General features: G+C 38.5%; 1 protein-coding gene across 2 annotated transcripts in view; it reads left to right on the forward strand.

Moving 5' to 3' along the window:
• The window catches only part of dscaml1 (Down syndrome cell adhesion molecule like 1), a 76,894-nt gene that overhangs the window by 42,769 nt on the left and 8,405 nt on the right, over positions 1-25,720 (forward strand). The window contains exons 4-22 of one of the 2 annotated variants that reach the window (XM_077722124.1): positions 2,878-3,024; positions 3,104-3,382; positions 3,987-4,262; positions 4,342-4,641; positions 6,701-6,843; positions 7,455-7,584; positions 9,018-9,296; positions 10,077-10,205; positions 10,501-10,680; positions 12,669-12,874; positions 13,438-13,534; positions 13,596-13,724; positions 14,285-14,452; positions 14,531-14,601; positions 15,173-15,413; positions 18,750-18,896; positions 19,636-19,791; positions 21,278-21,417; positions 24,242-24,395. In XM_077722124.1, coding sequence (XP_077578250.1) covers positions 2,878-3,024; positions 3,104-3,382; positions 3,987-4,262; positions 4,342-4,641; positions 6,701-6,843; positions 7,455-7,584; positions 9,018-9,296; positions 10,077-10,205; positions 10,501-10,680; positions 12,669-12,874; positions 13,438-13,534; positions 13,596-13,724; positions 14,285-14,452; positions 14,531-14,601; positions 15,173-15,413; positions 18,750-18,896; positions 19,636-19,791; positions 21,278-21,417; positions 24,242-24,395 — 3,372 coding nt within the window. Of the gene's footprint in view, positions 1-2,877; positions 3,025-3,103; positions 3,383-3,986; positions 4,263-4,341; positions 4,642-6,700; positions 6,844-7,454; positions 7,585-9,017; positions 9,297-10,076; positions 10,206-10,500; positions 10,681-12,668; positions 12,875-13,437; positions 13,535-13,595; positions 13,725-14,284; positions 14,453-14,530; positions 14,602-15,172; positions 15,414-18,749; positions 18,897-19,635; positions 19,792-21,277; positions 21,418-24,241; positions 24,396-25,720 lie in introns of those variants that run through there. The other variant, XR_013327057.1, reaches the window with a different exon arrangement.

The following is a 25,720-nucleotide window of genomic DNA, read 5'->3' on the forward strand; positions in this document are numbered from 1 at the left end:
TGGCTCAGGTGCCGCTCTCGGGCTTGTCCCTTTCGCTCTGCTCTTTATCTTCGCTCTCGACGCCTCCATCAATCTCCATTTGCTGCCCTCCTTACTTGTGGGCTCATCTCCTTCTCCGTAGGGGAGGAGAATGTCAAATACTGTCGTACCTCTACTTACAAAATTCCTTGGTTGTACAACTTCTTTTGTAAGTAGAGGTCTACTTTATATGTAAATTCTCTAATTATTTCCATGCTCCTCACATAACTACTGACTAAACACTTTAAAATTGGTCAAGGGGTCCCATTTTTTTTATAAAAAAATGTTGGGAAACACAAAAAAAATATAGAAAATGATCAGAAAATGATTTATTAAAGTCTTAAAATGATTAAAGCTGAAATAGTTCCTTCCGCGGCTGTTATAATGGGAGACGTAATATCAGTATAAGTCCGCCAAATGGCGGCAAGCGCCCATTCTGCCTAGGCCGTACATCCACTTTGTAATACATTTAAAATTTTTGCGTGTGCCCTAAATGTGTGTGTATATAAGTGTATGAAAATATGTTCCACATAGCCTTTGTATGCTTTTTAGGGAAATTGCAATCAAAATTGTCAACTTTGACACCACCTATAACTCATTTTTAATCATATTTTTTCATTAAGATCTTCTGCATGTATCGTCTCATTGATTAACAACATTGTCGAAACAATTCCGAGACTTTTTCTATTCTAATGAGGAAATAGACTAAAAAAAATGCACACATTTTCATGTATGTTGACTTTTAAATTCCGTGGATGCCTCTCAATGTAAATATTTGGAAATTAGGTGACCTGGATTCGACCCCTTGTACAAAAATAAGCGACTCCATTATGTTAAATCTGTGTCTACAACGTACAAAGACTCCAAAGACATCTCAGGTATTCTTGTTTCCTGGAACACCGACTTGCTCTTCCTCATTAATTTGTCCTCGACGTATCTCTCTCCTCTTCTTTGTCGTCTTTGAAATTGCTACTCTTCCTCCTCCTCCTTCTCACAGGGCCGTCTTTCCCTCGGCAGGCATGTTGTGACAGGGCGCGGCGGCGTGTTACGCCGAGTTCCACTCGCCAAGTGCACATTATCCTCTAAGGCTTAATAGCCAGGTTGGAATAAAAAGGGCAGAGTTGGAAATTACATCTCACGTCTCCTCAGTTACGTTAAAAAAACATGTCGTATACATGGCCTATGGCAGGGGTAGGGAACCTATGGCTCGGGAGCCATATGTGGCTCTTTTGATGGATGTATATGGCTTTCCGCTAACCTGTGTGATCATATTTTTTCCTCATTATACTCTTCTGCATGCATCCTCTCATTGATTAGCAACAGTGAAATAATGTTCTCATAAGAATTCAGACTTTTTTTATACTTTCAATGTGTTGAAATGATTCATAAATGCATACATTTTCATGTATTTTTGTCTTTTAAATTCTTAGTACGACTCTCAAGGAATAATGTTTGAAAATAGGAATTGTTTATGGCTCTCTTCGTCAAAAAGGTTCCAGAGTACAGTTTTTATTCCATATATAAGGCGCACTGCATTATAAGGCACACCCTCAATGAATGACAATTAGTTTTTTCCCATATATAAGGCGCACCCTCAACGAATGACATTTTGATTTTTTTCCATATGTAAGGCGCACTGCATTACAAGGCGCACCCTCAACGAATGACAATTTGATTTTTTCCATATATAAGGCGCACCCTCAATGAATGACATTTGTCCCATATATAAGGCGCACTGCACTATAAGGCGCACCTTCAACGAATGACAATTTGAATTTTTTCCCATATATAAGGCGCACTGCACTATAAGGCTCACCTTCAATGAATGACTGGCCTATGGCATACCTTTTTATTTCCAGTGACTTAACCCACCTGTGTTGTAGTAGCGTCGGCCTTGTAACGACACACGGGAACACGCAAAGCAAACAACGGGCGCACTTTGCGGTCACGGCGGCGGAACCAAACAATGCGCGGCTTACGAAAAAAAAAAAGCCTCAAGTGTGCGCTGTCTGAAATAAGCCTTCGGGCTTGTAGACGGAATACAAAAACATTCAGGCAAGCGGAAAAAATCAAACACTGAAATTCACTCTGCTCTTACTCTGTTCCTTCGTTTCTAAGCACACACATTTTTATTTTTTTATTGGAAAAATCACAGCCAGGAACAGAAGTGGGATGAAAATGACACTAATCTGCAGTTACAGTAATCCACGTATACACAAGATGAATTATTAACAGCGACAATGACTCCCTGGGTTGGTTTTTTCTTCTGCATCCGTCTTTTTTGCGGTGTAAATCTGTCTGGATGGATGCGACGCGTTAAAAGCTCTGCTATGTTAAGCTAAGTGCTGTGCTAGGCTGGCTAACGTGAATTATTTTTGCATTCTCTTTGAAATGTCTGCTTCTCGGATTGTTACAAAGCAGTAGAAATCTCCCAAGAACCTCCAATTCTTTATAAGCATCATAAAATCATATTTTCCACAAAACAATATTTTTTAGAAGTTTATAAAATATCAAAATTCCAATTAAAAAGACCACTTGGAAGCAAGCATGTCATTCTGATGTGATCATCTATTTCAATTTGTGGAATTTTTAATTCTATCTATCCATACATACAATAATAACAAAAGTATTATAGTCTTTGTTTATAATAGGGATGTCCTGGATTAAGAATCATAGGCAATAGGAAAGGGGTGGGCAAACTACGGCCCGCGGGCCACATTGACTTTAAAATTTTGACATATGGGTCAGCACAAGATATGATACATATAAAAAAGTGCATCCGTTAACAGTATATATGAAACATAATCAGAAAAAAGGGACTCAAGTATTAACATACTCACCCCTCTTTTTTTCCGTCAGGTAACCGTTTCTTCTTGACCTCGTTCGGAGCTCTGTACATCTCCGAAGTACAGAAGGAAGATGCTCTGTCCACCTACCGTTGTATCACCAAGCACAAGTACAGCGGCGAGACTCGACAGAGTAATGGAGCCAGGCTCTCCGTTATGGGTACGCTACATTTGATTTTTATTCCACCATAACTCCAACATGGAATTAATTTTTCTCACTTTACCTCCCCTCCATTCAGACCCTACGGAGTCCACCCCGTCAGTTCTGGACAGTTTCCAGTCCGGTGAGGTGAAGGTAGGGCACAGCGTGGAGTTGCCCTGTGTGGCATCCGGCTACCCGAATCCCACCGTCAGATGGTTGAAAGACGGGAGGCCGCTTCCGGCGGATTCTCGTTGGACGCGGCGTATCACGGGCCTTACGATTTCTGACCTGAGGCTGGAAGACAGCGGAAATTATATCTGTGAGGTCACTAACAGCTTTGGCTCTAAGGAGGTGACGGGTCATCTCAACGTCATAGGTAAGGATTTTTTGTTGTTGATTTTCAATGTATTACAATTTGAATTTTTTTCCATATATAAGGCGCATTGCATTATGAGGCGCACCCTCAATGAATGCCAATTTGAAATATTTTTCATATATAACGCACTGCATTATAAGGCGCACCCTCAATAAACGACAATTTTAATTTTTTTCCATATATAAGGCGCACCCCCAATGAATGACAATTGTTTTTCCATATATAAGGCGCACTGGATTATAAGGCGCCCTGTCTATTTTGCAGAAATTTGCACTGACTTTTATCAATTGCCTCAACTTAAAAGTTTCTAAATATTCACAGAGTTGAACCAAAAACAAAACAATGACCATTTAAATTGTCATTACCGTACCATACAATAGCTCAATATACATTTTTAAACACGGAAATAGTCATAGAAATCTTAAATTGATTGACATTTTTATAATATATCATCTAAAATCCACTTCAGATAACTAATTTTTCCACAAAATCATGCTACCATGAAAAAAACCCTTCCACAAAATTGAAAAAATGAAATGTCCCTTTATATTAAACCACAATCTTTCTACACACCCAAATAAAACCCCCATTTCTCCACCTTTAGAACCCCTACGGGTGACTCTATCCCCAAAGAACCTGAAGACGGGCATCAGCAGCACGGTCATCCTTTCTTGCGCCGTCCAGGGTTCCCCACATTACACGGTGTCATGGTACCGCAACACCGAACCGGTCCTACCCGACCAACACTTCTCCATCCAGGGGGCGCACAACGACACCTTATTCATTTCTGCGGCCCAAAAAAGACATTCGGGAGCTTACCAGTGTTTTGCCACGCGCAAAACTCAAACCGCCCAAGACTTTTCCATCATACTCCTCGAAGGTAAAGTTCCTCAACAAACCCGTACAAATATTTGTTTGTCACATTAGGCTAAATCCCTGAAAATATTAATCTTCCTCAGATGGCACCCCACGTATTGTGGCGTCCTTTAGCGAGAAGGTGGTGGTCCCGGGTGAACCTTTCTCCCTGATGTGTACCGCCAAAGGAGCGCCCCCACCTACCATCGCCTGGACTCTGGATGACGAACCCGTGGCTCGCGACCTATCCCGGGTGCGGGCCAGTCAGTACACGCATTCGGACGGGAGCACCGTCAGCTACGTCAACGTCAGCAACCCGCAGATCCGCGACGGAGGATTGTACCGGTGCGCCGCACGAAACTCGGCCGGTAGCGCCGAGTACCAAGCGCGCATAAACGTAAGAGGTGCCTGTCTACTTTTCAATATCAGTCATATTTGAGGCTTATCACGGCCTTACCCCTTCCTACCCCCAACTCCACCCCAACCCATTCACTCCTCTATTTCTTGACCTCCATTTTTCTCTCATAACTCTTAGAAAAACACTCGGTTATCTTCGTGTAATTTCCGTAATGCCTAAAAGAGTCCAATAGGTGTCCTAAAAAAATAATACAATTTTCATCTACTGTATTTTAACGTATTTGTCGCTCCAAAAAATGATGACCTAATCAAGGTTACGGCTTTTTTGCGCACAGATTGTCTTACATGCGCACAAATTATGTTTTATATGCGCAAAAATTTGGTAATCCCTAAAATAGTTCAATAGGTGTCCTGAAAAATAATCAAATTTTCACCTACTGTATTTTATCGTATTTGTCGCTCCAAAAAATGCAGACTAAATCAAGAGTATGTCTTATATGCACATAAATTAGTCATTTATTTCAAAATAGAGAAAAATTAAACAGATAAAATGCTAAACTAAATGTATTTTGACGTCTACGAATGAAATTCCCCCAAAAAATAAACCAAATTTTGCATAAAACGTGAAAAAAGTCACTCAGAGCCCCGCCATCTTACCGTAGTTTACCTCAGACTTAATGAAAATAGACCACTAGGGACACACTTTCTAGTTGTACTGCTCACATGACTTCCTTTTTTGAATTTGTCTACATACAGTCAACACCCTTAAGGAATATGCAATCAATTTATAAAGTTTTTCTGAAGATTTTCCCTTCAAAGTAACACATTTGTACTCTCTATTAAAACCATAAACCTGGAGTTAAAAATTGTGAGTCAGGGCGGCTTATATGAGAGAAATTGTCAAATTCAATGATTTTAAGGCCATTTTAAGGGTACGGCTTATACACGAATGTGGCTGATTTGCCAGAAAATACAGTAAATACATCACTGGCTGAAATAGGCATAGACTTGACTTATCTCGGCCAATCACAAAGCCGATAGCTACAGTCATTGTGGTGGAGACGCGTGGATAGACGACGTGTATAAAAGTACGCTGTGTTTTGGTGAGCACGAGCCAACCAGCGAGACGGCGCCGCTGAATAATACATCTTTGGCTCGTCAAAGCCGCGACTTCAAAGCTGGGCGCACACTGAGATTCGGAGGAGAGGAAGTGAGGAGGCGGGGTGCCAGGCGGGGCGGCGTGGAAGCAAAGATGAAAATAAAGATGGGCGCAAGATAATGTGGCGGAGAGATGTGGGGAGGTCAGGCAACAGGTGACCAACAACCAGACAACTCTTGTCCTCGATTGACTTCAGACACATTTTGTCTCGATTCTTCTTCAGTCTTAAGTCGTTGTATACTGTCATGTGTTGAGGTTTAGCACCCTGTGCGCGCCGAGTGAACACAATTTGAGTATTTTTACATATTACAGCATTTAAAGGGGGCTAATAATTACAATTTCATGATCAATACTGATTATCTGATCTGATTTTTGATGTATTTTATTCAGGGAAAAATGCTTAAAAATGGGATCGAAATTAGTGCATTTTTTTGTCACTTTTTGGCAAAAATATGACATTTTAAATAAGATTCTTTATTTTTTTGCTTAGTTTTCTTTATACATTCTGAAAACTCATATTTTACACTCATGTGACACAATATAAAATAAATAAATGGTGATATATTACTTTTACCTTTAATATTTCTGCATCTTTTTACAAGCTAATATAATCGCTTAGGAATCATTATCAATATTGTTTTATCAAAATATTAGCCATACTAAAATCGCATTTTCAGCTCAGTTATTTAGTTAAAACATGAACTATCTAATTTCTATTCACATTCTTAACTTAACTTGACTCCGACACCCCCCTGGCCAAAGAAATTCCGTCAATAAAACGTCTTAAAAACCATCTCCCCCTTCTCTAAGCTATCCCCCAACCCTCTCCCCCAACCCAATCACCCTCCCCTCGTTATTCCTCCCCTCAAAAATGCCACGCCTAAGTTGAACACCATGATCTAATAATGTGTTTTTGTCCCCGCCTTCGCCTTGTCGCCGTCAATCAGGAAGTCCCAGGATTCGTCCATTGAAGAACATCACGGCAGTGGCAGGACGTAGCTCCTTTATAAACTGCCGTGTGATTGGTTACCCATATTACTCCATCAACTGGTACAAGGAGGGGCTTCTGCTACCTGACAACCATCGTCAGGTGAAGTCAACGTCAACACAAACCTTTTCTTTCTCACTATAAATTATAATAATCATAACATATATGAAAAATGACTTACTCTGGAATTCAAATGAATGGTCTCTACTACTTTTGAGGTCGTCATTGTGGCTTTTTTGGGGGAAAATTGCACTATTTACTTTATTTTTACTATAAGACATTGTTTGTTGTAGCATGTTGGCCTCATGGTGGGAGATCTGGGTTCGAATCCAGGTCAGTCCACCTGTGTGGAGTTTGTATGTTCCTCCAAGGCCTGCGTGGGTTTTCTCTGGGTACTCTGGTTTCCTCCCACATCCCAAAAACATCCATGATAGGCTGATAGGGCACTCTAAATTGCCCTTAGCTACAAGTGATTGGTTGTTTTTATCTCATTCTGCCCTGTGATTGGCTGCACACCAATTCAGGGTGTCCCCAAGTCAGCTGGGATAGGCTCCAGCACCCCCTGCAACCCTAGTAAGGAGAAAGCGGGTCAGAAAATGAGATGAAATGTCATTAGTTGATGTTAAAATTGGTCACTAACATATTTCAGGTAATCATTTTGACCTTAAATTTGATCGTCTTTAACTGGGACCCCGACATGACTCTCTTTGCAGGTGGTCTTTGAAAATGGTACGTTAAAACTCACCGATGTCCAGAAGGGGATGGACGAGGGGGCGTACATCTGTAGCGTGCTTATACAACCGCAACTGTTCATCAAGCAGACGGTTTATGTCACTGTCAAAGGTGAGTCCACTTTTTACAATTTACTTGTTAGTCTAAAAATGCATCAGTTTTATTATATGTGAATTAGGTATAAAATGGTCTCCCAATATGGAGGTTTTTGTTTTTTTAGATAAAGTAAATAACTACCATACTGATTTTTTTGTTGTTGGTGGGGTTGATTATAGCAAAGGCTTTTTGTTATCTTAATTAAAGTGGTAAATGACTACATATATTTTGTTGAGAGTATTTTAGAAAGTTGTTTAGTATTTTAAGTTACATAAAAAGTAAAATAATGGATGTTTTTCAATTTTATGCATTAATTGGTGAATTCACAAATTTCTAACGTGGGTGAGCTTTGAATAAGGTTAAATAAAATGCATTTTTTAGCCAATATATTGTTTTTTTCAGATATATTGTGATTTTTGTGCAAAAAAATGGAATAAGGTTAAATAACATGCATTTCTTAATCCAATATATAGTTCTTTTTTCAGATATATTGTCATTTTTTGTGTATAAAAATTGAATAAGGTTAAATAACATGCATTTCTTTCCAATATATAGTTTTTTTCAGATATACTGTAATTTTTTGTGTATAAAAATTTAATTTGGTCCTTTTGAGTCTTAAAAAAGAGAGGGTCGTCTTATATTCGGGCCAAACCGCTGTTTAAAATCCACTGCTGGGAGGGAAAACCGACTAAATTCACTTGATAGAATAACTCGCACTTATGAGTCGTGTGCAGGCGGGCGTGACGGTAAAAGCGAAAGGTTGGCAACATTACAGGAATAAAATAAAGCGCCTCTTGTAACCCCTGATTAAGGAGGCGAGTTGCCGAGTACGCCGAGCAATTCCACGTGCCCAAGTGCTATTGAAAAGGATTTATGGCAGATCGTGCCATACACGGATACATGTGGATTTTACCTGTCACCTTGACTTTGCATTCAATTTGCCCTCTGCGCCACCCGCATTGTTGTCTCCGTATTTGCACGTCATGTGATCCGACGTAGTGAAAGAAAGTGCGTGTGCTCGTCATGCCTGTGATTTAATTAGATGAATTTTAATGAGGTCCAGATTAAATCCCCCCAGATGTCTCTGCTGTAACCCTCCCCAAGTCTGTATCGCCTTCATTGGTCTCCATGGCAACACCATTCTACCCCTTGTGGATGAGGGGCTCTAATTAGAGCAGCTATTATGGGCTGGCTTTATCAGGGCAGGGCGGGTTGGCGGGGGGTGTTGATAGGTTGCTTTTTTGAGGGTGACGACAAGTGGGCGACATTGAAAAAAAATGTTTTTCCCCTTTTTTGGCATGTTTTTATGACTTTAAATATTTCGATTCACTACTTCAAACAACCCTCAAACCGCCGACTGGGTTTGTCTTTGGTTTCCCGCTTTTGTGCCCCGCGTTTCACCCCCTTTTTTCTTCCCTACGTCACCTTTTTTTTGTCTTCCCACCCAGTTCCCCCGCTCATCCAGCCGTTTGACTTTCCGCCGACCTCCATCGGTAAACTGATGTACATCGCCTGCGTGGTGGCCTCCGGAGACATGCCCATCCGCATCACCTGGCGCAAGGACGGGCAGGAGATCGTGCCTTCGTCGGGCATCACCATCGACACCAAGGAGTTCATGAGCTCGTTGCAGATCTCTAAGGTTTCCCTCAAGCACAACGGCAACTACACGTGCATCGCCAGTAATGACGCGGCGACGGTTAGCACGGAGAGGCAACTCACCGTCACAGGTGAGCAAAATGTGGGACAAGGCTGGATTTTTACTTACAAATACTTTCGATCCCAGCTACCACCTTTCATGAAACAGCCACCTGGGTTCAATTCGTTTTTAGAACATTTGTGTATTTTTTGGGGAATTATATATAATTAGAAGTTAAAAAATACTTTCATTCACTTGACTTGATTTGACTTTAAATTACTTGAAATGACTTGATTTGACTTGATTTGACTTGATTTGACTTGATTCGACTTGGTTTGACTTGGTTTGACTTGATTTGACTTGAATTGACTTGAATTGAACTGAATTGACTTGAATTGAACTGAATTGACTTGAATTGAACTGAATTGACTTGAATTGAACTGAATTGACTTGAATTGACTTGAATTGACTTGAATTGACTTGAATTGACTTGAATTGAATTGAATTGAATTGAATTGAATTGAATTGAACTGAACTGAATTGAATTGAACTGACTTGTATTGACTTAAACGGAATTGAATTGACTTGAATTGACTTGAATTGACTTGAATTGACTTGAATTGACTTGAATTGACTTGAATTGACTTGAATTGACTTGAATTGACTTGAATTGACTTGAATTGACTTGAATTTCATTGAATTGACTTGAATTGAATTCACTTGAATTGCATTGACTTGACTTCACTTGAATTCACTTGAATTGAGTTGACTTCACTTGAATTGAGTTGACTTCACTTGAACTAATTTGACTTGACTTGAACTGACTTGAATTGACTTGAATAATACTCACAATTTTTGTTGTTCTTCCCAGTGCCTCCTCGTTTTGTGGTCCAGCCCAACAACCAGGACGGAATCTACGGCAAGTCGGGTATCCTTAACTGCTCGGTTGATGGATACCCTCCCCCCAAAGTCATGTGGAAGCACGGCAAAAGCGCACTGGGTATATAATGAGCTTCTTATCTTCCATTTGCAACCCCACCCGTCTTCCAACCACATTAAGTTCACCTGTTTCCCCTAATGAGCTTCAATGGTCAAAATTAATTGCCGTTCATTTACTATATTTAGCATTTTCAAAGTCAATCCACCTATTTGTTTCAAAACACACTTTTGACGATATTTACTAGAATCAATTCTGATGCTGATTTTAGACTTTTTCATCGGATTATTCTGAAACATTGTGACTTTTATTCTTCATTTTCATTCATCCTCTGGATTTTTGGGGTTTTCTTCTTCAGCTGGGATCGGGAACCCACAGCAATACCACCCGGTGCCTTTGACGGGCCGAATCCAGATCATGAACAACGGCTCTTTGCTGATTCGCCACGTACTGGAAGAGGATCGTGGCTTCTACCTGTGCCAGGCCTCCAACGGCGTGGGCTCGGACATCAGCAAAAGCATGGCGCTCACCGTTAAAAGTGAGTACATCAACCCCTAATTCCCTCCTCCTTGCCGTTTTCACAGGAAGAGCTTTAAAAAAAAATACCCGTGCTGATTGGACGACGATCATTAAGCCATAATATCACGTCATGGATATTTACTGTCAAAAAAGCCTTGGGTGACATCATGTGCTCCTCTTTTGATCAAGAAATTGCGCGTATTAAAAGAAATAAATATTTAATCGATCTACTAATCCATTGTAATATATTGAATAGTAGTGAAAATATGAAAAGTATCTGAGTATGCGATATATACAAAAAGCAATAAGCTATTTGATAATTAATAGTTGTTAGTTGTGAAAAAGTATATATTAAGTATATCTATTAGTTGTTGTTAATATAAGTTGTAGGTTCTACATTCAGATATTTTCTAAAAAAATAATTTCAAAAATAAAATAAATAAAATAAATGAATTAAAAAATTATAATAAAAAAACAAAGAAAGTAAGGGTGAGACAAGCATTTTTGTGCTATTTTTATGGCATTTTGGTGGAGTACTTTTTACAAAACCTCATTTAAAACACAATATAATATAATAACATAATAATTTTTCAAATTTCTGTCTTAGAAAAAGAGAGGGTCGTCTTATATTCGGGCAAATACGGTAAATAAAATACACTGCTGGGCTAAATTTGCTAAACCGAAAGGTTGCTAAAATTACATGAATATAATAATGTAATAATAATATTATTTCCATTGTGGTGGATGGTAACCTCTCCTTCCAAAAGACATCTTAACGATCAATTTCCGCCACATTTGACTAGACTAGATGAATAAGCGCTCTATTAAAAGGTCACTCCGCCCATTTTCCCCGCCTTGGCCCCGCCCCCTTCCTACTTTACTTGTGGTATTAGTGTTATTGATTGAAGCGTTCCTGTGTTCTGCCTCCCTCAATTTTTCTTGTTTGGTTGAGTGGGGGTGAGGGGGGGGGGGGGGGGGAACGAGGTAGCTTGGGATGAATAAGCGATGAAAACAAAAGAGCAGAACGTTCCTCCTCGGGTCGATATGGCGTGCGCCAGAAGATTGAGTGGGCCGGCGATTTTGTGTACAGAGGGAGGCGGAGTGTATCGTTTTTGCCGCTTCATTCGTTTAGACCTCCATCTTACCTATTGGAGAATGAGAGAGGAGCTTTTTTTTGGCTTTAGATCATTGACCTTCTGCACTTTTTTTTTTTTAAATCGCTGGTGTTCTGCTCCATCACCCTTTTTTAGATCAGGGTTAGGGATTGAGAGATGAAAACAATTCCTATTTTCAAATGTTGTTCTTTGAGAAGCATACTTGGAATTTTAAGGTCAAATTTGCATGGAAATGTGTACTTTTTTGGTTATTTTGTCTTTTTTAAAGTGCAAAAAGTCTGGGAATAGTATAAATGAGCATGCATGTAGAAATATTTAAAGAAAAAATTGTCTTCAAGTAGAAAAATAATTATTTTAACAACATTATGTCACCTTGTTTCTAATCAAAGAGTATTAATGAGTGTATGGATGCAGAAAGGTCTACAAAAGGTCTTAAAGTAGGAAAAAGTCTCAGAATTATTTTAACAACATTACTATACAGTGTTGCTAATCAATAAGTATCAATGAGAGTAGGCTAAAGTTGTCTAAAAAAGGTCTCAAAGTACAAAAAGTATAAAAAGTCTCAGATTTCTTGTTATGATGTTGCTAATCAAAGAGTATCAATGAGAGTATCAATGAGAGTATGGATGCGGAAAGGTCTACAAAAGGTCTTAACGTAGGCAAAGTCTTAGAATTATTTTTACAACATTGTTACGCAGTCACTAATCAATGAGTATAAAAGAGAAAATATACATTTATAAAAAAGGTCTTAAAGTACAAAAATTAACCGATTTCGTGTTACAATGTTGCTATTAATTTGAGGTTAGATGCAGAAACATCAAAGAAAAAGTGTCTTAAAGTACAAAAAGTCTAAGAATTTGTTTAACACCGTGTTGTCCCTTGTCCAATCCAGTCCCAGCTATGATTACCAGCCACCCCAACACCACCATGGCCAAAAAAGGTCACATTAAAGAACTGAACTGCACAGCCAGGGGGGAGTGGCCTATCATCATCCGTTGGGAAAGAGGCGATACGGTCATTGACCCCGACCGTAATCCCCGCTACTCCATCACCACCAGCCCCAACGAAAAGACGGACGAAGTCTTGTCCACTCTCAAGGTAAGAAAGACGCAAAAAAAAGTATTTTTGTCTTGACGTCAGAAGATATATTTTCAACCATCTTCTAAAAATAGCTTCATATATCTGGAGATGATGTTGCTGGGCTGGTGCACCAATGAAGGAAGGAATATGTTTAATAATAACTTAAGACGTAAGCAGTCTTCAAATGGATTGTATAGCCAAAAACATCAAAATGATGATTAGTGGTTTCTAACTGGATAAAATGACTATTTTAAGAACCTAAAAGGATTATTTAAAACAAAAATACTGCTTCTTTAAGCATCTACATCTAAAGTACATCAATTCTTGTATAGGAAAGTAGAAAAATACTGCATTTTTTATCTGGAAATCTCATTACAATAGTTTTTTTTGTCAAATTTTGTCAACAAAACCTGGAAATCATTAAAAATAATTTTGGCTTAATCACAATACAGCTTTTTGGTATGCAAATTGCTTTATCTATAGCAGCCAAAAAATGACTATTAATTACAATTTTATTGAATATTGCCACCATTTTCCTAACTGAGCATTGTTTTTCTTTACTACACCATCTTTTTTGGCAGCTGAAACCGGCAGAACGCGAAGACTCGGTCTTCTTCTCGTGCCACGCCATCAACTCGTACGGCGAAGGGCGTGGCCTGATTCAGCTTACGGTGCAAGGTAGGCTGTGTTCATCTTCAAATACAAAAAAGTCCACTGGTTTCACTGGTTTCTCTTTCAGAGCCCCCAGATCCTCCGGAACTGGAGATCCGAGAAGTCAAAGATCGCAGCATGAACTTGCGATGGACGCAAAGATTTGACGGAAACAGTGTCATCACGTCTTATGACATTGAGTACAAGAACAAGACCGGCAAGTACAATGACTTTGGTTAAAAAAAAATGTCTGCAGACTCTGAACAAAATCCAGTTTGAGTGATGCAAAAATAAGCCAAATGTTACAAAAATCTACCAATATTCCGCCAAAAAGAAATGCTCACACAGACTTGATGTCGTCAAAAGTTAATGTCTGCAGACCTTGAACAAAATCCAGTCCAAGTGATACAAAAATAAATCAAAATTTTATGTCTTTTCTCCAAATATTACAAAAATCTCCCAATATCCCACTCTAAAAAATGTGCTCACTCAGACTTCATGTCACCAAAAAATTATACAAACCAAAAAATTTCCACTCCATGTTAGAAGCCAAAAAAATCACAAAATGACCTGTATAATCTCTAATTTAACATTCATCATATTTAGATTTTCACTTATAATTCAATCAGTTTTAATCTGTTTAAATCCACCTTCATTTTCCTCTCTGAATATTCCATTGTATAATTTCCTAACCCTAACCCTTGCTCACGGCACCCCATTGTGCCTTGGCACCATAGTTGGAAAACACCGAATGAACTATAAGCATCTTTTATTCAGATTCCTGGGAATTGAAACACGCCACTCGGAACATCTCCCCGACGAACAACCAGGCCAACATCGTGGATCTCCACCCGGCCTCCGTCTACAGCATCCGCATGTACTCTTACAACGCCATCGGCAAAAGTGAGGCCAGTAAGGAGCTCACCATAAGCACGGAAGAGGCTCGTAAGTACATGAAAATATATTTCGGAGGATTTTTTTGGGTTCAATTTCCCCAAAAATGGTATATTGTCAACTTTCCAGAACCTGATGGTCCCCCCATGGACGTCATCCTGCAAGCAGTGACCTCTCAGAGTATCAGAGTGACTTGGAAGGTAAATTTTTTTAAGTGGAAATGTAAAAAAAGTGTCTAAATCTGGTCTTGGAAATTGTTAGGTTCATCAATAATTATATTTTATTATAATTATAAAACAATACAGGCAGTCAAATCAAATTAATGCTAAAAATCAAAACCATTACAAGGTTATTGATTGATTTTTATCCAATTACGTAAGCAAAAACAACAGCTATAACAATCATTGCATTTCAGGTATTCAATAATAACAATCAAAAACAACTCCATTGGAAATTAAACAAACAAAACAAATCCATAATCAAGCAAAAAGAGCGTCCCAAATTACTACAATATGCGAGTAATCACGGAGGTTATTGGATAGCGATCACACTGCATCTCCAATTTCGTAAGTGTCCTTCCAGGTCTGCATTCTGGGGTAAAGGTCAGTCCTATCTTCCAGTAAACAGTCCTCGGTGACATGTTACAATCCCGAGCTCGCCCCAGACAAATTAAAGAAGCTCTAATACAAAAATGATTAAATTCTTACATATATATAATAGTATTACAAAATAACTCCAACAGAAATTAAAGACCCTCTTCCCACTGTACAGGCTCCCAGGAAAGAACTACAAAACGGAGTGATCCGGGGTTACCAGATCGGTTACCGGGAGAATGGCCCGGGCAGCAACGGCCAGTACACCATTGTGGAGATGAAAGCCACGGGAGACAGTGAGGTTTACACGCTGGATAACCTGAAGAAGTTTGCCCAATATGGCGTGGTGGTTCAGGCCTTCAATCGAGCCGGAACTGGGCCTTCCAGTTCTGAGATCAATGCCACCACACTGGAAGACGGTAAGGACCAATCACTACTGCACAATTGTACACAACCTCAATTGAATAGCATGTTTTGGGGATTTGGAAACCGGAATACCCGTAGAAAACCTATGCAAGCCTGGGGGGGCACATGCAAAGTCCACACAGTCTACCTTGGGTCGATTCAGGCTCCAGTAATCTATTAAAAATGGTTATGTTAAAGTATGCCTAGTTAGCCTGTTGTTCTCCATTGAATTGTTGTTAATTTAACATACATTTGTTGTCGGTTTTTGATCAAATTTAAAAAAAACAAATGCTATCCAGAAAATGCAACTGTGCAACTTTATATTATTAATATTTATTTTTTAATTGAATGCTTTTATGCAATAAAAAAATAAAAATAGTGGAAAAAACAACAAAATCAATAATAGAAATCAATAAATATTAGTTGTCAATTAATAATAATCAATAAATAAGAATAGTCAATCAATAATAATAATATATCAATGATAATAATCAATAAATAATAATCATCAATACAAACCAATAAATGATAATAATCAATTAAAAACAATAAATATTACTAATCAATAAAAAAAACAAAAAAATAACAATTAATTAAAAACAATACATAATAATAATCAATAAATATTAATAATTAATACATTAGGAATAAATAAGTAGTCAGTAGAAGTTCTCCCTTCGTTTTGTATTCTTAAACTGAGTAACTTCATTGTTTTTGGTTGTTGTTGTTATTTTTATCGTGGCACAAAAGTCCAAACAGCTCTCAGTATCATATAAAGTGCACTTTTGCGCCGCGGCAAGCTACAATAACAAAAAGAAAAATGCTTTTTTTTTTTAGTGTAAAAAGGGGTCACTGGAGTGAATGGATGCTTGTCAAACAGCACGACGCCACAAGAGCGAGCGAGCGGAAGTCTAAAACGTCACCCGTCCATCCGCCAGCTTTTATTCACAGTTACTGCACGTTCTGTGTCGCATTCTCGCCTCTGTGTCATCGTTGCTCCATCTTTTATTCACGGAAAAATCCCGGCATTTGCTCCATTCTAACAAGAACAAATGGCGCTCACTTTAATCCCAAACCCAGCAACAAAATGGAAAATAAACAACTACAGCTGATATATTGATAGTTTTCTTTGGTGAAATTGACCAAACATTTACTCATTTTAGAGATTTTTATGTCCAATCCTTAATAATAGGACTATTCCATTTTATTTTTCCAATCAGACAAAATACTTATGCCTTGGATTATATGTTTTGATTCATAATTTAGTAGACAAGAACTACTAGTATAGAAAAAATAGCATAATTGGAGTTTGAATTGATCCAGATTGACGGTCCTTTTTTTGTTTTTTGGCACATTTTTAAATCTCCTATTCCATTATCATGGAAATTAAATGTCCAAAATTTTCCATTAAATGTCCAAAATTTATTTTCCACCGTTTTCAGTAAAAAAAAATAAAAACCACACCCAGAAGAAATAATATTAAAACAGTTCCCTTGCCTTTAAATTTGAAAAGCAGTAAAAATCCAGATATTTGACTTTTTTTTTTTCTCTATGTTTACCCGTCTTTGTCTCCCGGCGTCTCTCGAACAGTTGGCCGAGTCCCCATTGGTCCAGAGTAGTCAGATCCCCTCCGGCGCTTCCCTTTGGCTGTCGCTACGGCGACGGAGAGATATTGACGGCCATTACGATCACAGTGATAACAACAAGCATACTAAAAATAATTATAATTAGCCTGTCTGTGGTTGGCTAGGTCTGCTTCCTGCTGTAATTATCTGCAGCTGAGCGCTTTGTCTCCATTTTTCGCCTCTTTTCATCTTTTTCTGCCCTTCCACTGCTTTTAACTCTACAAAAAATTAATGCCTTTTGTTGCTTTAGCCCTCATTTTGGTCCACTATTTAGGATTCAAGGGTGCCAAACTTGCATTGGATTAAATTAGATTTTTATTTCAACCCGTATTTGGGAATTGTTTTGTTTGCTAAGTAGCAAAATAGATAAAAGACACACAAGACATTGTAGACCTAGTTAAGAAACTGGAGCAGTTAAGGTTGACTTAATTTCATGTTGGACCATTTTAGATGTAGTTTTTTGATATTTTTTAAAAATTTGATGAAAAAAAATGGCTTAAAAGCCCTGAAAATCATTTTTTTAAGACTGAAAGCAATGTTTTTTTTAGCTTTTTTACTTAGTAAAGGAAAACAAATTTTAATCCTTTTTTTCCATTTGAAAAGGAAGCAAAATATTAATAAATCATGTTCAATGATAAAGTGGGAAACAGAAAATATTCTTTAAATGTATTTATAAATTTTACAAAATGTTTTCTGAACTAAAAACCCAAACAAACAAAAAATATCCCAAAAAATTCCAATTTTTAATTCAAAAAATGCAAAAATCAGGTCATATAATATACCTCCATACCCTTCATTTGAATTTGACCCTAAAACACAAATTCAGCACTCATAATTCACCTTCCCGGGCCACACAAAATGATGCGGCGGCCCAAATTTGGCCCCCGGGCCACCACTTTTCCACCCAAAATGGACCAGGTTACATTTTGGTCTTCTTAACCACCTTTCCTTTATTTACCTTGGAATACCCTCACCTCTGCGCATCCTGTTTTCTACCCACAAAGTAAAAAAAAAACAGCAAGCGCATCCTAATGATTTCCACTTGTAGCACCAAGGTTTATTGATGCCAGGCCCACTTTTCCCCGGCTTCCTCCGTCCTCCTCCGTCCTCCGCCTTTCCACGCCAGCTGCCCAGAATAACGGCCCTGGTGGACTTGGCCCAAAGCTCGTGTCTTTTCAGTCCTCCCCCACTCTCTTCCCCCTTTTTTTTGCACAAGTCGACTTCTGTTCATGGCCGACAGTGGTCGTTATTGAAAGACTGAAAGGACGATCCTTTCGAAGTGGACACCTGGATGAGGGAGAACACAGTTGGACTTGTCCCCCAAGGGAATAAAAACCCATATACATTTATTTTCTTTTTGGGAAGGCTGTTGAATTGAAGCGGAAATGCATATTAAGGGCTTGGATAATTAAACTTCAATTGCTGATTGCAATCAAATCAATCAAATCAAAAGGGTTTATGGATCCAAGATGGCGGTATGCGCAAGTGCAGTGGCTCTTTGCTCTCCAGTTTGGTGTTTTTTTTCTGTCTTATTGTGTACTTACTGTGAAATTTTATCAAAGCCTTTCCTTTTGTTATAAAGAATAACTATATTCTTCTCTAATGCATTATTTTCATGTTTTTTTTACATATATGGCGCATTTATTATGTAGAAAATAGTGCCTTGATTTAATATAAGAGTTAAATATGATGTAATTTTGTGATTTTTCCATTTTTTTTTGCCAGTTCCCAGCCAGCCACCTCAGAATGTGCGCGCCATCTCCGTCACCTCGGACGAGGCGGTCATTTCTTGGGCTCAACCCCCCAGGATGACACTACATGGCGTTCTAAAGGGCTACCGGGTGGTCTTTTGGGCCGTTTTTCCCGACGGAGGTGAGGAAAATACATATCTTTTTTTCTCACTTTTCATCATGACTGCATTTTTTAGAAAACTTTTTTGCTATTTTAGTCATTTCTAAGGTTTCATATAATAATTGATTTCAATCAACTCATACAGTAAACATTCACATTTCCAATTATGTTCATTATACGTATTATTAATGGGGAAAAAAATCTACTTTAACAGCTTTATAATCAGGGTAACAAATCTGGATGCTAATTAAAAAGAAAAAAAAAACATAAATGACTGGTTGCAATGGCATTAGTGGAGAAAAAATGTATCTCTGCTTTGCAAAATGCCCCATTTAATAAATTATACATATATTTATTCATATGTCACATCATCAAGACACTATTTTCTGCATATCAATGCATACTGCAATAAAACAACACATGAGCAAAGAATTTTCCTTCAAAAAATCACAAACTGGCAACCCCTACTTATCCAATCCACATGACAAATGAAAAAAAAAACTTTTCATGGATAACACTCTGAATCCCAAAACACCTGACCTCACATGAGCCAAGATGGCGTCTCTGTCCTAAACACAGCCTTAAAACGCCCAATCCCCAAAACTCCCCTCCAACATTACCCATTCCTTCAAAATAAAGCCACATATTCTCCCCATTTCCCTTTCCAAAATGCGCCAAAACACCCAATCCCCAAAACTCCCCTCCAACATTACCCATCCCTTCAAACTAAAGCCACACATTTCCCCATTTTCCTTCTCAGAATGGGGTGAAATGCAAAACATCACCACAACCAAGGAACAAGTGGAACTAAGAGGCCTGGAAAAATTCACCAACTACAGCATCCAGGTTTTAGCCTACACTCAAGCTGGAGATGGCGTCCGCAGTAACGTCCTTTACATCCAAACTCGTGAAGACTGTGAGTTTCTTGTATTATCCTCTCACACACACACACACACATGGGTGGATAATGCAATTTTATCCAAGGCTTTAACACTGTTCATCCACATAGTGGGAGGCACATTTATGCCTTGAAGTAAGAGGGTCTTTGTAAGGCTGAGGTAGCTGATTAAAACCTCTTTGTACTCTGATGTGCCATTACCAGTGCTAATGAGAATTAAGAATCTAAAAGGCATGTGTGTGTGTGTGTGTGTGTGTGGTTGCAGGGGGGGAGGGGCTAAGGCTAAGGATCCGTGCATGTAAATCCGTTATAGCAAACCGCTTTTTTTAAGTGTGTGTGTGTTTGTAGGAGAGCATTTTTCCCCAATGTGGTGTCTTAGCGTGAGAAAGTGTGCTATTGTTTGTGTGCAAGTCTCGCCTGGCATCACGTACAAGAGAGAGATTAATTCTTTGTGGTTTAGGGAGAATTAATTTTATGCTTACACTGGTGGCTTGCGGATTACATCCGGATCCGCCTCTACCGCCCTTTTTCCTCCCCGAGGCGCCGATGAGGGGGGGTTAGGGGGGATTTTTCGAGGAGGGTTTTTGTAGAAGTGCCTTTTTTTTGGGAGGAGAGATGCTGTCTTCTTTTGTGTTAGGTTTAGGGTTGATAGTGCTTTAAATGTGATGGTGTGTATACAGGGGCAATCTTTTTGCATATTATTATGTTTTTGATGGGGTTTTGTGGGTGTGTGTGTGGGAGAGTTTTGACGGATGTGTTGGGTAAACAGGGAAATGTTTTAAAAAGTAGAGATGATAGGGAATTGATGATTGATTTATGTTGGGGCGTCATTTTGAATGTGTTTATTTAGACATTTGGGTACTATTTTTCCTATTTTAAGTAGATTTCTGCTATCTGGTCAGTCCGATATGTAATAGAATAAAAATGGGGGCTTTTTAAAAGTGATCGGGCTTATTTGTAACAGGAATTGTTAATTTAAAAAAGAAATTAGAAATGTAAAATACTTCAAAGTAGTATGAAATACATTAGTGCCTTGAAATTGGATTTTTAAGGTATTTGGAAGGATTTTTAGGACTTTTTTTGCCTTTTCTTTTGCTAAGAACACGATTAAATTCGATAATCAAGTCCACTACACAATAATCACGTCTTTCATTTTTACTTCAAACTCTAAACCAAAAACAAAAAAGCTAATATTTGTCAGAATATTAAATATATTCACATGGTATCATAATACACCATTTAAATGCACTCAAATTTACTCAAACTCGAGAAAAATAAACATAAAAAACACTTGAATTTACATCAAACATTATTTTCAATATTTTATATATATACGCATTTGTAAAAATAAAAGGCCTTTTCCGTTAAATATATACCACGCACTATATAGATTCAAATGGAAGTGTAATATTCATTAAATAACTTGTTTTTAGGATGACGAAAACCCACCAAATATTTCCACGAATCTTTATTGTCATAATTCGTTTTCCATGTCATTTTTTAGACCCCGGCCCCCCAGCCGGCATCAAAGCCGTCCCCTCCTCCGCCAGCAGCGTGGTGGTCTCCTGGTTACCCCCCCACAAGCCAAATGGAGTCATCCGCAAGTACACCATCTACTGCTTGAACCCTTCATCAGGCCAACCGGTCAGTTAACACAAAAAAACACACACACCCAAACCTCAAAACACCCATTTTTTTCTCTCCAAACCTCCCTTTTTCTATCCATAATTCCGACAACCCCCAAATATAAAAGTGAATGGAGTCAAAATGTTCCCCCTCCACGCATGGCGTACTTTCTTTTTTTCTTTTTTTGCTGCAGTCTCCGCACGAGGCGTGTGTGGCAAATGAGCTCGGCTTTACTGCAGTGTGTGCGCGTGCTTATTTGCATATCTGCGTCTCATCACGTTGCCGTGGCAACCGCATCTGTTCATCAAGCCGTGCAAAAAAAATCACACACACACACACACACCTACCTTTTTGTCTTTTATCTATTTATCTATCTGTCTGTCTCTGTCAGGCTGTCAATCTGTCCATCTAATATTTATCTATCTGTCTATCTATCTGTCTGTCTGTCTATCTATTTGTCTATCTGTCTATCCGTTTGTCCATCTCTCAAATGTGTCCATATGAGGCCCCCATGCAGAGTTCATGATGATTACTATGTAAATGAGTAAGGCTGGAGAGGAAAAAAAGGATGAAGGGATGAGTTGGGGGGTACGAGGAGGGAGGTTTGCGCACACACACACTTACACATTAACACACACACTCACATATTAACACACACACTTACACACACCGCACAGGGAGTACTTTTGTTCTTCTTTTCATTATCTGTCTCTATTGTTCCCTAGATCGCCGCCATCTCTACTCTTAAGGAATATTTTAATATCCGTTTGAGCAGCATGCACTCACTCACTCATACACACACTCACCACACAAGCCCCGCCCCCTCCACTTGTCTGTTTTTGATGGGTACAGTATCTATCCATTCATGACTCTTGATATAGCGCCCCCTCACCCTCCACATGTGAGTATAGAGACGAGAAATGTGAAACCAAAAGTGGGAGAGAAAATAGGTTAGCATAGGGGTGGGCAAACTACAGCCCGCGGGCCATATTGACTTAAAAAATTTGACAGATGGGCCGGGTCAGCATAAGATATGATACATGTAAAAAAGTGCATCCGTTAACAGTACATATGAAACAAACAGAAAAAAGGACTATTAAGTATTAAAACACTCATCAATCATTATTAGAGTATAAAGTACAAAGTCAAGTCAATAATAATAATTAGTAAAAAATACAAAATAAAAAAAAACATTATTTGGACAACGTTGGTGGGCCGCATTAAAACATCTCGCAGACCTTATGTGGCCCACGGGCCGTAGTTTGCCCATCCCTGGTCTAAATTATGCTGACATTCCTTAAATGGCTTATGAAACCTTGATAATAATATTATATTTGTCTATCACTCCATCTCATTTAATGTACATATTCAATTAATCAAAATATCTATTGAAAAGAATTCCCTACATTTTGTCAAAACTTGAAATCCGTTAGAAAACATGGCCAGTTATTATGCGTGTTATAAGAAGACAATGATTTGACTGGACAACATTCACATGGCAGAGTTAAACACACCAATTACACATCCACCTCGGGGTCATGTATGCCACTGAATGTGTGTTTTTTCTATCTGTTGCCAGTGTGTGTGTAAATTTATGTGCATTTTGTGACTCTTGCAGATTAGCCTCATTAGTATATGACTCTTCATGATATCCGAACGACTCATTTATCTTTCTTCCCATTGTCTACCTCCGAATAAGCTCTTTTCTTCACCTCTTCCTTCTCTAAACTTGTCCATTTAACACACTTTTTGCCCCCCAAAAAGCTTGATATACCCTCCCAGATATATACTTACTCTTATCTTTGAGTTTTTAGGGGAGACTTGAGGGCTTGGTTCACATTAAAATGATGTGCACTGAGTCTTTCACATTACTTATGCTTCTGTGGTAAAGTGACAGTGTGACCCAGTGGTTTTCAACCTCTTGGTTTATACTCACGGCTTTTGTTGTTTACATGCCAAAATGAAATCATGTGGACTAGAAGTCTTATTTGACATTTTATTTACAAGTTTGGCTATCGACTGATTTGGAGGGAGATTGATAGCTTAGTAAACGTAAATGTTATTGAAGAAAAGCATGTTTTTAGTTCTAAAATTTCAAAATAGTTTCAAAATAAAAACAAAACACCCAAAATAAAGCATAACAATCCGGTTTCCTTGCTTAAAACCAAAACTGTACATTTTAAAAGGCCGTAAAAATCTATCCTAGTTGACTACGTGCAAAAGGCAGAGTCGGCCATTTTTCAAAAATATGTTCTTAAGTCTTTTAGAAAAAAACTGCAGTATTAAAATACAGTAAATGGATATATTTCTACTCATCTATACAAATACAAGTTTAGATTATTATGTTCTGAGTGTCCGGTTCTATCCAGCAATCTATTAGCTGTAGAACTCATCATTGGGTGGTTTGTGGGGTGCTGGAGCCTTTTAGATAAAATATTTAGTTGTTGTTTTTATAAATGGATTAAAAGAACTGGATTAAAAGACCTGAATATTCATTTTTTAGATCTAAAACAATGTTTATTTTAACCTTTTTGATCTATTTTTAGATTTTACAAAATAATATTCAACTAAAAACACACAAAAATTGATTAAAAAATGATTATGATTGATTTAAAAGGGGGAAAATCAGGAAATGTAATATACATGTATACTCGTCATTTGAATTTGATCCTAAAACAGAAAGTGGGCACTCATGATTGACTTTCCCGGACCACACAAATTGATGCGGCGGGCCAGACTTGGCCCCCGGGCCTCCACTTTGACACATGTGATGTAGGCAGCCGAATATTTTGCCAGACATGCACTTATTTCCCAGTCTTTTTGTGCCTCTCTCTCTCCTCAGATGCCCAGCGAATATGAAGCCAATCCCGAGCTTGTCTTCTACCGCATCAGCCACCTCAACCACAGGCAGCAATACTTGATCTGGGCGGCTGCCGTCACCACTGCGGGACGTGGAAACTTCAGCGATAAGGTCACCGTTGAACCCGCCGCCAAGGGTGAGTTCCCACAGCGTTGATTCCACGTTTGGATGTGAAATGGTGTGACACGTTTACAAATTGAAATTGGGTGTAAAAACAGCACTACACGAGAATTTATTCCCCAGGATTAGACGTTTTTTTCCAGTCATACCCTTCTTGTTTTATTCCAGATATTAAAATAAAAGGAAAATTCAAGGCACGTAGAGTAGCTTTAGATAGAACGAGACGTATTTTACGCACCATAAGTCGCACCAGCCAAACAATGCACAATGAAGAAGAAGAAAATAAGTCGCCATCTTGTATTTAGTCTTAAACCAAAATTGAAAAATGGAATTTGTTAACAATTAACAGTTTTTCAGATCACTTTACCATATCAAAAAAACTGAAAAACCAACTCTTGGTGGTCAGAGAGAAAAAATCTACTCATTATATTATATTATATTATAAAATATACTCATATATACTCATATTATTCATTAATTCATTTTCGGAACCACTTTATTCCTCCGAAGGGTGGTTGGGGGGTGCTGGAGCCTATCCCAGCTGACTAGATGCGGGGCCAATCTGAAGCTAGTCAATTACAGGGCTCATACTACAGGTGGACCGACCTGGATTTGAACCTAGATCCCCCCACTGTGAGCCACAACGCACTACCCACTCAAGTCAACCGAGCCACCTACTTGAATATTTGTCAATGAAAAAAAATCCGATTTATATTCCGGAATAAACGGCACTTAAAATGGAGAACAATAAATACATAACAATCAAGTCATATTCTGTCAAAAACAAGTATATTACACATATTTATTGTCTCCACTTAGCCTTCTTCTCAGAACTCATTTTCATACAGCGTTGCTATTGATTCCCGGGGGTCAAAGGTCACGGAATAAACCGCTTTCAGCCGAGAGGGAGGTGATTGAAGGGTGAATAACGCTAAGAGAAAATGCCATGACAGGAGAAGCCTTAACTGATATGTCGGACAAGGAATAAGCCGGTCAAAATCGATAGGTTTTGCGTCTATTAGAAGAAAAAAAAATGCCAGTACATAATAAGGAAAAACAGTCTGTTTTCCATTTTTTTTCCTGCTTAGCGTGAAGTAAGCGCGCGTGGTTTGATGGGCAGCTGTAAATGGCACAGCATCCTCAGGCTTTCCCACTCAATACTTCATTCAACATGAACATAAGTGCACTAGAGTGCTAGCGTTAAGAATCCGGGGCACACAAAGTAAGTGGGAGGGACGCCAAGGCCTACAATTCAATGGAATTTTTACTCCATTATATCCTCTCAACGACCCAATGGTACCATGTTTTTTATTTTATTTTTATTTTTTTGCTGCCTGGCTT

Source organism: Stigmatopora nigra, chromosome 8 (genome assembly GCF_051989575.1).
Source record: "Stigmatopora nigra isolate UIUO_SnigA chromosome 8, RoL_Snig_1.1, whole genome shotgun sequence".
NCBI classification, from domain to species: domain Eukaryota; kingdom Metazoa; phylum Chordata; class Actinopteri; order Syngnathiformes; family Syngnathidae; genus Stigmatopora; species Stigmatopora nigra.